Raw genomic sequence first — 15441 nt, 5'->3', positions numbered from 1 at the left:
GGGGGTGTGAGAGCATCCTCATCCCGCACGGGGTGGAGGCTGCTGGATGCTCCTTGCAGAAACGGGTCTGGGCTGCAGCTCTCCATCGGTGGGACATCATACTTGCCAGCTGGGCCCTGGTGCACCCAAGGGCTGTCGAGGAGCTGCCGTCCCCCAGGCTCAGCCAGCCTCATACATGGAGCCTTGCTGCAGGGGTACAGCCTGGCGATGCTACAGAAGGGACTGCAGAGCACCGGGGCAGACGGCAGCAGGACCCCCAAGCCCCTCGGCAGCTTGGGCAAGGAACAGGGCTGGGGCTCCTCCTTGCCTTTGCTTTTCCAGGAACCGCTGCACTCAGCCACGGGCCGCCAGGGCAGGGTTCTCCCTGCAGAGGCACTTAAAGCTTTCACAGCCTGCTGGCACACTCCTCCTCCACCGCCTCCCCCTTTCCCCTGTCCTCTGGGGCCAGGGTTCATCTGTGGAGATGTTTTTCTCTGGCCCCATTTACAGTTGGCCTCCACTTTCTCTACCCCACATCCATCCCAGCACCTTTCCACCTGGCTCCTCGGGCCAAATAACTCAAAATGTGATTCACCCTAAAGGGAAGCATCCTTGGGGAAGGATGCAGCACAGACAGGTACCCCGGGCTAAGGCAGGGTGACCGGAGGCTCCCTGCAAGGCTCCCACGGCTGATGGAGCGAAGCAAGACAGGACCTGACAGCCACAAGCAGAAAGCAGATACATCCTGTCTGCAGCCCAGCTTTGCACATCTCCACCCATCGGGGAAGGGAGCTGCAGACCGGCTCCGGTCCCGGCGCAGCGGCCAGATGCTGCCCTTGCCAGCCCTCGGCTCTGCTTGTGGGTGATATGAGCTGTGAACGGGCTCAGCTCACTCCTGGCTGAGACGTGGGGGAGTGGGAAGGATCTATAATGGAGGTATTGGTATTGTGGGACCAGTGTTAGCACCCACAGGTCTAGGGGAGGGCTGGTATGAGGTGAGGAGTGACCGGGCCACCAGCTCATGCTGGTAGTCACCCCAGCCTGGACAGGGGCCAGGGACCAGCCTGGTGCCAGCGTGTGGCACAGGCTGGAGCAAACCTGCCCTGAACACGGTGTTGGGAGCACCCTCAAGGCTGCCCTGCCCCAGCCACTTGCTCCTGGGGAGGCAGGGCACTGCCAGGGCATCAGATGCTGGGTCCACCACAGGCTTTTTCAGAGATGGAGAAGACCTCAGGGATGGTGCTGCCCATCTCCCAGGAGACAGCAAGCTTCATCCCTTGAATAGTCCTTCACCCCACGGCCTCCCACCCCATGGTCCCCACGCTCTCCGCACAGGAAAGGTGACATGCACGCTCCGCCACTCGCTGCTCTGCCAAGGCCTCCTGAGCCCCTCTGCAGACACAGGCATCGCTGCACACGTGCACACTCATCCTCTCCTCCGTGGGGTGCTGGGTCTGCACAGTCAGCCAGACCCTGTCCCACAGAGGGCACAGGGGCTGGCATGGCCAGGATGTCAGGCTGGGATGTGGCATTCCCCCCGCAGCAGCATCCCAGGGGCAGGAACAGCACAGGGGGGCTGGGCAGAGCATCCCTCTACCCTAGCCAGGAGAGGACCTGCTGTATCCCACCTGGCCAAGGGGCAGGGCAGCCCTGCAGCCATCCCCACTGCCCAGGCCCTTCTGCTTTAGCCTTCAGCACTAATCCCAGGCCTGGCTGGAACCCTGCCCCAGGAGGGTGTCGGGGGGCTGAGTGACCGTCTCCGCCAGGCTGGTGTGGGGCAGCTGGGGATGCATGCGGAGCAGATATCCCACCTTCAGAAGCACTACTTTAGTGCTGCACCCTCCTCTCTAGCCCAGCATTCTTCCTCCTGCCCCATCACCTCCCTCGCACCCTCCGCAAGCCCCCAGCCCCACTGCAGCCCTGCAGTGCGCACCCAGGTGACATCCAGTCCTGGGGACGAGAAGAACCGAAACCCCTGGTGTGCATTGCACCGGGCACACAGGCCTGCACGTAGCCTGGAGTCACCATGCCCCCGCTGCACCGCGGCGTGGGGAAGACAGCCTGCTGGCAACACTGACCGGCAGGCAATGGGTTAAAGAGGTCGCAGGTAGCCTGTGGCCAGGGCTCCGGGTCCAGGGAAGACCCTGGCTGGGCCCGGGGAAGACTGTGGCCGGCAGGCAGGGGAGATCTTTGCTCCTCCACGGATGCAGCCCCATCTCCATAGTCCTTGAGGCTGTCTCAAAGAAAGGCGGTTCGGCCCCAGGGGCCAGAGGAGACTCAGGGAAAGCTTTTATTGGTATCTCCCAGCCAACGTCAGCCTGGTTAAAAAAATGCTTCATGTCTCAGAGAGCTGTTTAACACAGCTCAGGCAGCAATTGGTACAGGGACAGCAAACCAGGCTGCATCTGCTCAGCCCCAGTCACAAGCTCCCTGCTTCCTCCGTGTGTGTGTGTGTGTGTGTGTGCGTGTGTGTGTGCGCGCGTGTGTGTGTGCGCTAGACACAGGCATCCGCTCCCAGCATCTCGCTGTCTCCTGCATCCTCCGGCAGCAAGCGCAGGGCTCTGGCTCTCCGGGTACCAGCCCTGCCGCTCCATCCCCTGGCGGGGATTTGCACCCAGGGTGCGGGATGCGGTGAGCACCCGCGGGCGGAGAAGGGGTTGCGGCCAGAGGCAGCGGCAATGGGCATCGTGTGGACCACTCTGTAGGGCTGACGCTCCCCAGACGGACCCTGACCCAGGTAAGTGGCTTTTTTGCTGCCGCTGGCGCTTCACCCGGTGCACAGCGTGGGCTGGCTGCACATCGCAACACCCATGGGTGGGTCCCCTTGCTGTCCCCGGGGTCCTGGTCCCAGGGAGGGTGAGCGGGGCTCCTGGGATGGGGTACATGGGAACAGGGATGAGGATGGGGTGGGAGGGTCCTGCCCAGGCATCGGGGTCTTGATGTGGGTGCTGGGGAGAGGGGCTGGGGTGGGAGATGAGGAGGAGATGTGGGGAGCTGGGCAGGAGCCGCGTCTGCTGCAGGGGAAGGGACTCTGCTGTCACGGCATTTTGATCCCCCTCCGGGAGATGGAAACGTGTGACACACCTATAAAATCTGCTATGGCGCGGCAGGACAGGCAGCCTGATCCGGCAGGGAGAGCAGCCACTGGCTTGGTGTCCCCAGGAGGGGGACGCAGCACAGCTGGGGCTCTGGCCACCCCCCAGACCTCCCTGCCAGGCCCCTGCAGCCCTGCAGAGGGTGGGGAGGCTACCATCAGCCATGGAGCCCCTTGCCCCGTGGCAACCGGGTCACCTCGCAGCAGCAGCCTCAGCAGTGCTATGGTCCCAGCACGTGCCATCTGCCAGGGAGAGGGGACAAGGGGGTGCCACTGGACCCCTCTGGGCACCCGCAGCCAGCCCAAGGAGGTGGGATGTGGAGTCCCCCAAGCAGAGACTGCTGCCTGTGCCGCTCAGCCCCCCTCGCCCCAGGCAGGCTGCAGCCGGCAGGGTGGGTGTGCAGGGCTGTGCCAGAGCCACGGCAGCTCCTCCCTGCCCGCCTCGGTGCCCTTCAGACTGAGCCCTGGGACTGGGCTGCCATGGGCCCTGAGGTCCCCAGCCATCTGCCCCCAGGTCCCTAACGCTGCTCCTGGGAAGGCGCAGCACTGAGGGGTAAAAACACCAGGAGCCTGGCGAGGGCAGGGAGGAGGCCTGGCCCATGGGGAGCCCATGGGGACCAGGCACATCCTTCCCCGCCAGCGCGGAGCCCAGGAGGGGGTCCTGCTCCTCACACACCCCTGCTGCATCCCCTCGAGGGTGGGTGCAGAGGGTGCCACAGACCCTGCTCATGGCGTGCACCAGCCCAAGCGCCCGCCAGCCCTTGGTTTGCTCATGTGGCTTTGCACTGAGGATGCACCGTGGGGCATGCAAGCATGGCTGAGCAGAGGGCTGGCAGGGGGGGCAACAGCCAGCCCTATGGGCCCTATGGCTCCGCACCCCAGCAACCCGTGCCACCGCCGAGCACCGCAACAGCCTGCCCTGCTGCACCCACAGCCCCCGAAACACACCCATCCAGCACCCTCAGCTGCCACAGCCACCACCCCACAGCTGCTGCAACATCCCTGCACCCAAAGCCACCACCCACGCCGTGCCCACAGCCGCTGCAACACCCCCAGCCCGCACAGCCCCTGCTGGGCTGTAACACCCGCCCCGTGCTGTGTAGCACATCCACCCCTTAACCCATCCACCCCGTAACACATGCACCCTGCGCTTCTCCCCACCGCATCCATCCTGCGCTCCCAGCCACCACAACGTCCCCGCCGCGCTGCGATACACCCACCCACGCGTCACCCGCCGCCACGCACCCACCGCCGCCCTCACAGCCAAAGCCGGCACCCCGTAACCCCAGCAAGAGCCACGGGTGCTCCCCGCTCCCACTGCCATGGGGTAGAGGAGATTTGGGAGCCATGCGGGGACTGGCAGCTCTGCTTCAGGATGCTCTGCCCTGCTTCCTCCTCCCGCGGTGCCTCCATGCTGGCCACCAGCTCCATCCCACCAGTGCCCCCATCCTCCCCCCCAAGAGAGCCGCACCAGCCTTGCCTCCGTGACTCAGTTTCCCCATGCAGAGAGCTGCGTGGGGCTGGGCAAGAGGAGTCCGTGGGTGCTAGGGGGATGAAGTGCTTTCTGTCTCAGTGTTTTGCTGCAGGGATGAAGTAGCAAGGAGCAAATCCCCATCAGAACAGCGCGGGCAATGGGTGCTGCCCAGGGGACAAGGCAGGGGTGCAGGGGGCCAGTGCAAGGGAAGGGAAGGGGGTGGGAAGGTGCCCATCACCCGCTGCGACAGCACCCGGCGCTGGCAGGGCTTGGTGGAGCTGGGCATTTGCAGGCAGCTCCGTCCTGTGCCCAGATTTAGCTCCTCCACGGGGGTGACCTAAAAATAGCCCCCGCGTTGGCACCCAGCAGCAAGGTCGAGGCCCCGTCACCTCGGGCCGAGGTGAGCCAGGCGGTGGCACTGGGTCCTGACCGCCGGGCGCCTCGGAGGGTGGCCAAATAGCAGCAGAGGCACCTTCCCCCTGGAGACGTGTGCGGATGCAGGGGCTTGCTCGGGTAGCTGGGCTGCTAGGGGGCGAGGGTGCCTCTCCTCTCCCCTCCCCACATCCAGGGGTCCCTGGGAGAGGGAGGACCCCCCGAGCCTGGCAGGACCCTGAGCCGGGCCAGGCTCTGCACGGGGGTGATGTCCCACCCCGCACAACCAATGGGTCAAGCAGGGCATGGGGGTCCTGGAGAGTGCAGAGCAGGTTGGGGTTATCTGGGGAGCTTTGGGGCCTGTGGAAAGGCAGTGGGGTCTGGAGAGGGAGCTGGACGTGCAGGCAGGGTCTGGCCATGCAGCGCTGCAGGAGCTGAGAACAGACACAAGCTGTGGCAAGAGTGACAGCCTCCAGACTCCAGGCATGCAGCAGCCAGTGGCATCGACTGTGGCAGGAGACGCTCAGGGTGGCCCTGGGAGAGGACTAGAAACAGGGAGATGGGCTGGGATCCTCCGGCAGTGGCATGGGGCTGGGGGGCAACCACACCGTGAACACAGAGAGGAACCTCAGTTTGGGGGGATTACAGCAGGTCCATACACCAGCCACCCCGGTGCTGCCCTGCTGGGTGGCTGGGGCTTGGCCATCCAGAGCCCCGCAGCACTGCAGGGAGATGCTGCCAGCACACTGGGGATCAGGAGAACCAGTGCAGCTACTGGGGGGACTGGTGTGCCAAGAGCTGGGGCCCACGCCCTTCTTTTGGCTCTTATCCATGAGCCCAGCCCCTCTGCGCCTGCTCCTCCCCGCTTCCACCCAAGCCTTGGGCAGGATGAAGCCAGGATCTGGCCCATGCTCAGCGATGCAGGGACCTGCAAAGGGGGGGATCTCCCTGCGGTGCCCCCAGCTCGCTGGCTTGCAGGCAGAGCCGCAATGCTGCCGAGCAGCAGAGCTGATCCTGCCCACAGCTGATGGGATCCTAAGCCTCCTGAGCAGGGGGTGACAGCACAACGAGGAGGCAGAGACGCCCAAGTGTCTTCCCCTCCATCGGCACAGCCGCAGGGATGCTGTTGCTGTGGCTTGGACACGTGCCTCCAGCTCTTCCCCGCTCCCAACTGTGCAAAGCCCCAGGAGCAGCGGCATGCCGGGCAGCAGCCACGAGCCAGGCATGGAGGCCAACGGGTGCAAATACCCCCGTCCAGGCGTGCCCACCAGTGAGACCCCCGTGCGCGGCATGGGGCCCACGTGCTTCGCACACCTGGCTCCGTGCGTGGGCATCCGCACGCAGATGGTCCCGCGGTGGCAGAGGGAGGCTGGGAAATCACATGCGTGCGCATGCGGCGGTGTTTGGGTTTGCACGCCCGCGCGCGCGCGCGTGAACCGAGCCCACGCAGCTGAGGGTCGTGGGGTGGGAGTGTGGGGCCGGGCATCTGTGGATGCGGGTACGAGCGAAGGGCAGCGAGCTGCCACCTGCCAGCGCGCTCTGCTCGGCACCGCTGGCGCGGGGCAGCTGTAATCACCCTGCCCAGGCTCCCTGCCACAGCAGTGCCCGCAGCGCCGTGTCCTCCTGCGGCTGTGAGATCCCAGCGTGCGCGCGAGTGCTGCTAATTATCCCGCTACTGAGGGGCTTCCCTGCTGGGGCTGGCGGGGCGGGAGAGGGCTGCTCCCATCTCCCCTCGCGCGCACAGGCAGCGAGTGCTGCCTGCTGGTCCCCAGGCACCAGCTGGGAGCGCCTCTTGGCTACAGCATCTTCCATCACGCAGCCCCAGCGGGGCAGTGCTGGGACCCACATGCAGTGATGCTGTGCCCCACGCCGCTGGAGACCAAATGGTGCTGCTCCCCAGCTTCAGCCCCGACCTGCTATTGCTGCTGCCGTTGCCCTCTGCATTACCCTAAGGTGATCTTCCCTCGGTCCTGCAGCTAAAGCCCCTTCTTGGGACCCACGCGCCCCAGAGCCACGCACTGCTCCCCTTCCCTCCTGCACCCTTGCAGCCCTCCCACGGCTGGCCCAGCCTCTCCGCCTGGCTCCTTGCAGGATGCCCAGCAATCCGGACAGCAGCACGCATGCATGCACACAAGCATGGGAGCCCAAGAGAGGTTGGGGTGTGAATTGAAATTTAGGGAAGGTAAGAGACCCAGGACCAGCTCTGCTATGCCCCAACGCTGGGCAGAGCTGCTGGGAGGACACCTCTCACCCTTGGCTGGCCAAAGAGGCTTTCTCCAAGGCAGAATGGGATGTGTGCAAGGGGCAGGGTTACAGCTGGTCCCAGTCCCTCTGGGATTTACTGGTCTGGTGTGGGAAGGGCACAGATGTGTTTCTTGTCAAGCTGGAGTCTACAGAGCAAGGATGGGGGAGGCAGGGTGCCCCCAAACCAGCTCCCTGTTTGCTGTCCCACTCCCCCGCCAACACCCAGACCCTCCATGGCCAGATCTCCACGTGGCTTCGGGTCCACCTCCCCATGGCCACCACAGATGACCCCAGCGCCAGCTTGCGAAGGAGCCCCCATTTCTCCCTGCCCTGAGCTGCTCCCCGTGCACCCATTGGGACACCTTTTTGGGGACAGGGACATGGTGGAGGGGTGAGGAGCAGCATTGCACCCCAAGGCCTTAGCACTGAGCACATTCCTTCCCCCTGCAGAGCCATGGGGGTGCTGATGTCCAGGCGGCAGACGGTGGAGAAGGTGCAGAAGGTCAGCTTAGCCGTGTCAGCCTTTAAGGATGGGCTGCGGGAGCAGCCGTCGACACGGCGGCGGGCGGAGGCGGGGGGCACACGCTGCGGGACGCTGGAGCAGGAGGTGCAGGAGGGAGAGGAGGAGGTGGCGTCAGGACCTTCCCAGCCAGAGGAGAGCAGCGCCAGCAAGGCGGCCTGGGAACGGCTGCGGGATGGCCGGGGTGTGGAGCCGGAGGAGTTTGACCGAGCCAACAGGTTCACGCCACCCGCCTTCATCCGGCCCAAGCGGGAGCTGCATGATGATGAGCCCCTGGACATCAGCCTGGAGCAGCGGGAACAGGCAAGTGGACAGAGCACGGGGATGGGGCAGAAGGGATGGGGACGGGGATGGAGATGAACAGGGGAGAGTGCAAGTGTTCCCGGTGCCCGCCGGGCAGCGACAGCCCCCACTGGCCATGGCAAAGCTCCATGGAGGCGGCTCAGTGGGGCCGGGGGCCAGGCTGAGCAGCCGGAGGTGCCATGCAGGGAGGAGGGTGCAACTGGTCAGATGTGCCCTGGAGGCACCCCTGGGTGTCTTGGAGAGGAGAGGTCACTGCTGGGCAGAGACCGCTCCAGCTTTGGGGAAGAGAAAAGGACAATTCGATCTATGTGTTTGTCAGCCTACAGCCAGCCAGCCTACAACTCAACCCATCCATCTGCACCTGTGACCCTTACAGCCCAGCTCATCTACAACCCAGCAGCTTATCCACCCATGCCCGCAATCCTACAGCCCACCCATCCACACCCATGACCCTACCCATCCACCCACCCACCCCGACAAGCCTACACCTACAGTCTTACAGCTTATCCATCCACACCTACAACCAGCCAACCCACAGACCAGCACTTCCACCCAGCCACGCTACAACCCTAAAGACCAGCCAACCTACGACCCCTCAGCCCAGCCATCCACACCTACCATGCTGCACCCCAGAGAACCTACAACCCCACCAACCCTACAGCCGGACCCATCCACCCTCCATTCACCCCCACAAACCCACCCACCCTCCTCTAACCCCACCAGCTATGCCCACTATGTCCCCACCGCCCACCTCTTCCCTACGCCAGCCCCACGCAATCCCACCCTCCCATCCCCTCTGCCCCCCGACATCCATCCCCACCTGCCAAGCACCACCCTGACCCCTGCCTTGAGAAGCCAGCCCCCTGCCCACGCCATCCCTCTGAGCAGCCGCCCACCTCTCCCCAGGTCCTCAACGACGAGATGTGCGAGATCTGTGAGGTGTGGACAGCCGAGAGCCTCTTTCCCTGCCGCATCTGCAGCCGGGTGTACCACGATGGTTGCCTGCGCCGCATGGGCTACCTGCAGAACGACAGCGCCGTGGAGGTGACAGAGACAGCGCACACTGAGACAGGCTGGAGCTGCTACTACTGTGTGAGTGCCCGGGGTGGGGGACACCAGGCTTCTGCTGGGTGGTGGGTGCTTGCCGGGGGGCCGTGCCCCACGCAGACATAAGCAGGGTCCCAGGGTGAGGGGGGGACCTGCTGCTCCCCAGCTCCTGTCGCCCACCTTGGCCTGATGGGGAGCCACCGGAGAGGAGGGGACAGCAGCCTTTCGCCAGCTCCCCACCCCAGCAGCCAGCACCTTGGTGGGGAGACGTGACTGGGCGCACGAGGAGCTGTGGCAGAGCTGGAATGGCACCCAAAGCCCAGGGGCGTGAAGCCACCCCACTGGGGCACCCCGGGTGACACACGGCACCACCCCTCCCTGCGTGCCCGCACCCAAGGGATCCCAGTGCCACGGCATAGCCAGGTGCTCACACCACCCCGTGCCTTTGCCCCATGGCTCCTCTCTGCTCCCCACACCAGGACAACCTCAATCTCCTGCTGACGGAGGAAGAGATGTACAGCCTGATGGAGACCCTGCGGCACTGCAAGATCATTCCAGGTGCGGACTCTCCCCGCGGTGGGTCCCGGGTGGCTGAGGGAGGCAGGTCCCCCCTCCCCGGGCACCTCGCAGACGATCTGCCCCCTGCAGAGACCTGCCTGACCCTGGACGACTTCCTGCACTACAAGCACCTGGTGCACAAGCAGCAGTTCGAGCGGCCCATGGCCGAGGCACAGGAGGAGCAGGCAGCCCTGCAGTTCTCCGCCCTGGACCCCGACAAGAAGGGGCACATCGAGTGGCACGACTTCCTCTCCCACGAATCCATCCAGCTGCTGCAGAAACTACGGCCGCAGGTATGGCTGCAGCACCCGGGGCTGGCTCCCGCGGTCAGCCCTCGTGGCCACAGCACCTGGGGCTGGCTTCCACGGCCACCACCCATGGCTGTGGCACCTGCGGCCAGCTCTCTCAGCCATGGCACCTGAGGCCAGCTCCCATGGCTGGCCACAGCCCCCGTGGCCAGCTACCACAGCCATCACTCATATCCAAGGCACGCAGGACCAGTTCCCATGGCCAGCACCCATGACCATGGCACCCAGGTCCAGCTGCCATGGCCAGCACTCATGGCCACAGCGCCTGGGACTGGCTTCCATGGCCAGCTCCCATGGCTGTGGCACCTGTGGCCAGCTCCCATGGCCAGCACCCATGACCATGGCACCCAGGTCCGGCTGCCACGGCCATCACCCATGGCTGTGGCACCTGTGGCCATCTCCCATGGCCACAGTGCCTGTGGCTGGCTACCACAGCCATCAGCCATATCCAAGGCACTTGGGGCCAGCTCCCATGGCCAGCACCCATGACCACAGCACCCAGGTCCGGCTTCCATGGCCGGCACCCATGGCCATGGCACCCAGGGTGGAAGACCCACATGGCGTTGGGGATGGGAGCAGGGCGGGTTCCCGTGGGGCGAGCACTCCCCCTTCCCCTCTCTGCCCCCCCAGAACGCCCTGCTGCGGCTGCTGACAGCCAAGGAGCGGGAGCGGGCACGGGCAGCCTTCCTGGCCCTGGACCAGGACAACGACGGCTTCATCGGGGAGGGTGAGTGCCACCGGGCCCGGCACGCCTGGTTCCGCAAGCACCAAAAGGAGACGCCATCCTGCAACGTCAGGTACGGGGACGCCCGCCCAGGGGTGGGGGTGACATCCCTGGTGGGGATCCCACCACAACCCCAGCACCCACCGAAGGGGCTCGGCATGCAAATGGCTGCCCCCTCCTTCCTGCCGCCATTTGGGGTGCAAGGATGGGGGACGAAGATCGCCCTCCTCCTCGTCCCCACAGCATCAGCCACGTAGGGCCCATGTCGGAGAGCAGCCCGGCCAGCAGTGGCAGCGGCAAGAGCCAGGAGAAGACCCCATCAGCCATGGAGCAGGAGGAGGCCAGGTGAGGCGGGGGCGGTTTTGGGGGTGGGGGACACCCACATTTTGGAGGAGACGCCGGGGGAGCAGCGGTGTCGGGGCAGCCGGTGAGCCCCGCATCTGCCCACAGGCCCGTCGACTGGCCCGGCTTCCTGCGGGAGAACGTCGCCTACATCCTGGCCGCCCGCCCCAACAGCGCCGCCCTCCACCTGCAGCCCCCGGCTTAGCACCCAGCGATGCCATCTTGGGCGGCGAGGCCTTTCCCGCCACGGAGACCCGCCCTGCCCTCCCCTCTGGGCAGAGCTGGCCGCCGATGGCTGCCCCCATGATCCCCAGCCCCACCGCACCCCCTCGCCCACCAGCACCCGGAGCCACCGGGGACCTGTCCCCAAGGACCTGCAGACAGAGCAGGGTCTGCCCCCGAGGAGAAGTGGGGCTTGCTCTGGTCCTGGAGCCAGGTCTGGGTGGTTACGGGGTGAGAGCAGAGCCTGGAGCAGCCGTGTGCCCCCAGCCTCCTGCAGCACCGTGGGGCAGCAGCAGCTGGGGGTCTGCGGCAAGCGCCAGCTCAGCTCATTGGCATGGTGAATCCTCGGGGGGGAGGACAGGGCTGACCACCACTTGGCCTCTTTCACATCCCAGCCCCTCTCCAACAGGGGCTGGACCCCCTGCAAGGTCCATCCTTGCACTCACAGCTCGTGGCTGTGTCTGGGAGAGTGTTTGGCAGCACAGCTTGACCCTGCCCTGCTGGGGACCAACCATTTAATGCCGATGGCAACGGTGTGGGAAGGAGCACCGGGAACAGAAAGCCCCAGGGGGGTGGGAGGGCAAGTTCGGATGTACAGGAGTGCTCCCCTGCATCCCTGTCCCCTCCTGTCCCCCTGGTCCCACAGGATGCTCTCCCCCTGCTCAGCATTCCGGTCCTGCCCCAGCCCCACTCGCTCCCACTCCCTCCCCAGCGCAGCGAGCAGGCATCCCTGCCTCACTGGGGGCATTAGTGCTTGGGGCGAGGAAGAGGAGGCAGAGCCCAGAGCCCCCCGGGGTGTCAGCTGCAGGGATGAGGCACCTTCTGGGCAGGGCCGATGTTCAGTGGCCCTAAGGTGGATGGATGCGCTCAGCCCACAGGTGAAGGCACAGGGACCCCCAGAAACCAAACCCCACACACGCCAGATGGGGGGATGCCCAGGTCCTGCGGCAGCCCCAGCAGCCTCCGACCCCGTCCCCATGGTGCCCTCAGCCTCTCCCCGCCTGGCGTGCCCCGGCTCAGCGGGGGTGCCCCATGGCGTGCACAGACCAGAGGTGCACCTGCGGCAGCCTGATCGTTCCCTCCCCTCCACCCCCCCGCTGCGATGGGGGGACCGTCCCGCTCAGCCCCCCTACCCCAGCCAGGGTCCCTCTCCAGGGATTCTCCCCGCTGCAAGACCGGGAGGCACACCGCGACACCTTCCTCTACCGCCCTCGCATGCCAGGCCAATGGGGATGTTTTAGGTGCCAGGTCCCAGACGGGGCCGGTGCCATGGCCATGGCAAGGAGGCGGCCAGGGGTCTGTGTGTCGCTACACCCGCTCTGTACCAAGAAGCATCCATTAAACAGCTGTGTCCAATTAGCCTCTGACCGGCGCGCTTACGGGGCTTCTGGCTTCTCCCCAGGGATTTCTGGGGACCCCACAGCTGCCTGCTGTGTTTAACACCCTGCCCCGGCTTTGGGTCCCTGTCCCATCAGGCAGGCTTGGCCTCGTGTCCCCAAAGTGTCCTGCAGCAGCGATGGGGGGAAGGCAGGGGGTGCACCCAGGACCCTGCAAACTCAGGGTGCTCCACATCTCGGCCAGGAGAGCAGACAGTGGGGAGCATGCCTGGCTGGTCCCACAACTGGCCCGGCCCCTGCAGCAGGACGGACACCCATCCACTGGGATGAGGGTGCTCCTTGCCTGTGGAGGCACTGGAGGCTGCGAACAGAGCACTGGGCACAGGAGAGGGCTGGATGCTGGGAACAGGCTGTTTGCAGTGGTGCTGGGAAACCCGAAATATCCCCGCAGAGACACCAAGGATCCCCAGGGGGAGGCGACTGGAGACGGGTCCCCGCAGCTGGAGGCTCCTCCAGTGCTAGCCGCATCCAGGGAGCTCCCAGGGGAAGCTGGTGGCAAAGGGGCCTTGCCTGCCTGGGGGGGCTTTCCTTGCACAGTCCCTGTGCTGCAGCTGAGAGGGGAACGGGGCTTGAGAAGCGGATCTGCGGGGGAATTAGGAGGGGGAAGCTGCCCTGGAAGCATCCATAGGGTCTGCGGGGACACAGAGCTTGCTGCTAAAAGCTGGACTTGGATATTTCCACGGCTGCCGTTGGGTCCAGACCACAGCGGTGGTGTCCAGCCGGCCCCCCGGAGAAAATCCAGCCTGGGGAGCAGTGAGCGTTTCAGGCTCACAGCCGGCTGGTGTCCCCCAGGAGCTGGCTAACGAGGGCCGCAGGTGGCTGGGCTGGCCCTCGTCCCACAGGGCTGTGCTGTCACCGCCACGGCACCAGCTGCCCAGCATGCATGCTCTGCTGCAGCTGCAGGTCCCCGGCGAGCGCCCGCCGCGGGGCAGAGCATGCCCCAGCTAGCTGTGTCTCCGCGTGGGCAGCCTCCAGATCTGGGCAGAAGTGGGGGGACACGGTGAGGGAATGGGCAGGGTGCTGTCACCTGCCCCTCCGAGACTGGTGACCTCAGAGACCCCGTCCCCAGAAAGCCTCCGTGGCCTGCAAACCACCCTCCTAAATGCCGGTGCAAACCTATCCCTGAATGCTGGCGCAAACCTCCTCACCACCCAAATGCTGGTGCAGATCTCCCCTGAATGCTTGTGCAAACACCTCACCAAATGCTGGTGCAAACACCTTCCTGAACCCCTCTGAATGCTGGTGCAAACCTTTCCCTGAACGGTGGTGCAAACCTCCTACCAACCGCTGGTGCAAACCTCTCCCCAGCTGCTGGTGCAAACCTCCCCAGTGAAAGTCCTAGAGGCCCCAAACCAAAGGTTGGGATGCTCCTGTGGGATTCAATGCTGGGGAAGAATTGACGAGCCCACCCCGCCGCCGGACCTCGCAAGGAAGGAAATCCCAGGGTGTGCAATTCATTCTGCAGTGGTAATGCCTGTGCAGCCCAGTGTCCGTCGCCCCAGGTCTATCACCCACCACCGGGTGCCATGCAGCGGGTGCTGTGCACCCATGGGGCTGCTCCAGCCCAGCGTCACCCAGCCTGGGGCAGCGTCGTGGGATCCGGGGACGGGGGCAGCTCTGGCTCATGCGTTACGTTTTGCAGCAGGCAGCGGTCAGAGCATCAGCCACCCTTCACCCAGGTGGTCCTGCCATCTGCAAGGGACCCGGAGCACCTCCTGCTGCCCGCCCCGCCGGCTCAGGGTGTCCCGGCTGTCCCATGGGGACTCCAGGGCGCAGCAGTGCCCAGCTCTGCGGGAAGGCTGCACCCTCTGCTGGGATGCACGGCCATTGCACAGGGCTGCCACCCACCCCAAAAACCTCCGCTTGTGGAGAAGATGGGTGCTTGGCTTTGCACCCTCCTCCAAGCCCGGGCACCTCTGTGTGTCCCCGGGGCTCCCCTGGGCTTGGCCAGTTGCCATCAGGCCTGGCGTGCCCCAGACAGGAGGTGACCACGGTGTGCCCGGCACCAGAGCCAGCCGACCCTTGAGGACGTGTGCAGGGAGCTGTGGTGACACAGGGGGGACAGGGGTGACTCACTGGGCTCAGACAGTGTCACCATGAGCTGTGGCACCCGGCCGTCGCTGAGGCAAGATGTCAGAGCCCCATCCCGTCGGTGCCACAGGACCAGTCAGGGACAACAAGCAGAAAAGGGGGGTTCTCTGGGTGGTGTGTGACAGTGACAGCAACAGCCGCAGCTCCTGGAGGCAGTGCCACTCGGATGGCCCCAGCCGTCCTTCCCCTCCCAGGCCAGAGCAGGAGCAACCACGCAGGGCGGCGACGAGTGTCCCCGTTTAGCAACATCCCCCCAGATGCGAGCAGGGTGAGGGCGGGGGCAGCCGAGGGGATTTGGGGGACGGAGCTGAGGAGGCTGGACCACCCAGAAGTGACTCCCACCCCGAGCCAGGGTCCCTAGAGGGACCAGGGCCCTCTGGGGAGGCCTCTGGGCAGACTGGGGGGGCGAGGGGGCCAGGGAGAGGTGCGAGGGGCCCTAAGAAGTGTGTCCCCCCCAGCAGAGAGGTGGCCACAGGGTGTCGCCCCTGCTCCGCGCCGGCAGCAGGCAATGCCACTTTCGGACATGCACACTGTACAGCCATCCCTGGCCGCCGCACCGGGGATGGGGACACAGGCAGGGGACAACAGCACGCCACCAGCCCGTCCCGGTGGAGCAGAGGGGGCTGGCCTCCCTCCTCATGCCCAGCAACCAGTCCCACAGCCATCAGAGCACTCAGGGAGGAGGGATGCAGGGACTCATTTCAGTCCCCAGAAATTTTGTAGCGTGGTTTGTGACCCCCTTCTCCTCCTGCCCCAACCCCGTCTC

General features: G+C 65.5%; 1 protein-coding gene across 2 annotated transcripts; it reads left to right on the top strand.

Annotated features, from left to right (window-relative positions):
* Window positions 1-2318: 2318 nt before the first annotated feature.
* On the top strand, window positions 2319-12546 carry PHF24 (PHD finger protein 24). Of its 2 annotated transcripts, XM_087777615.1 has the most exons (9): window positions 2319-2716; window positions 6739-6872; window positions 7614-7986; window positions 8893-9078; window positions 9513-9591; window positions 9682-9884; window positions 10530-10696; window positions 10867-10968; window positions 11074-12546. In XM_087777615.1, the coding sequence occupies exons 3-9, from the start codon at window positions 7618-7620 to the stop codon at window positions 11168-11170; spliced, it is 1203 nt and encodes a 400-aa protein (XP_087633741.1). In that variant the 5' UTR covers window positions 2319-2716; window positions 6739-6872; window positions 7614-7617; the 3' UTR covers window positions 11171-12546. The 2 variants fall into 2 exon arrangements, with proteins under 2 accessions (XP_087633741.1, XP_087633740.1); XM_087777614.1 differs by lacking the exon at window positions 6739-6872 and having other exon boundaries at window positions 2320-2716.
* Window positions 12547-15441: the final 2895 nt, after the last annotated feature.

Source organism: Nipponia nippon, unplaced genomic scaffold, assembly GCF_047370975.1.
Source record: "Nipponia nippon isolate SJK-2023a ecotype South Korea unplaced genomic scaffold, ASM4737097v1 scaffold_40, whole genome shotgun sequence".
In the NCBI taxonomy this organism is placed as follows: Eukaryota; Metazoa; Chordata; class Aves; order Pelecaniformes; family Threskiornithidae; genus Nipponia; species Nipponia nippon.
The sequence above is the reverse complement of the archived record's forward strand: the minus strand, read 5'-3'. Positions and strand labels throughout refer to the sequence as shown.

What these genes read in the sequence shown, in the direction of transcription:
- PHF24 (XM_087777615.1), top strand. Translation starts at nt 7,618, where the DNA reads ATGGGGGTGCTGATGTCCAGGCGGCAGACGGTGGAGAAGGTGCAGAAG. An exon ending in ACGCCATCCTGCAACGTCAG is followed by an intron (nt 10,697 to 10,866) that starts GTACGGGGACGC and finishes TCGTCCCCACAG; the next exon opens with CATCAGCCACGTAGGGCCCA. An exon ending in ATGGAGCAGGAGGAGGCCAG is followed by an intron (nt 10,969 to 11,073) that starts GTGAGGCGGGGG and finishes ATCTGCCCACAG; the next exon opens with GCCCGTCGACTGGCCCGGCT.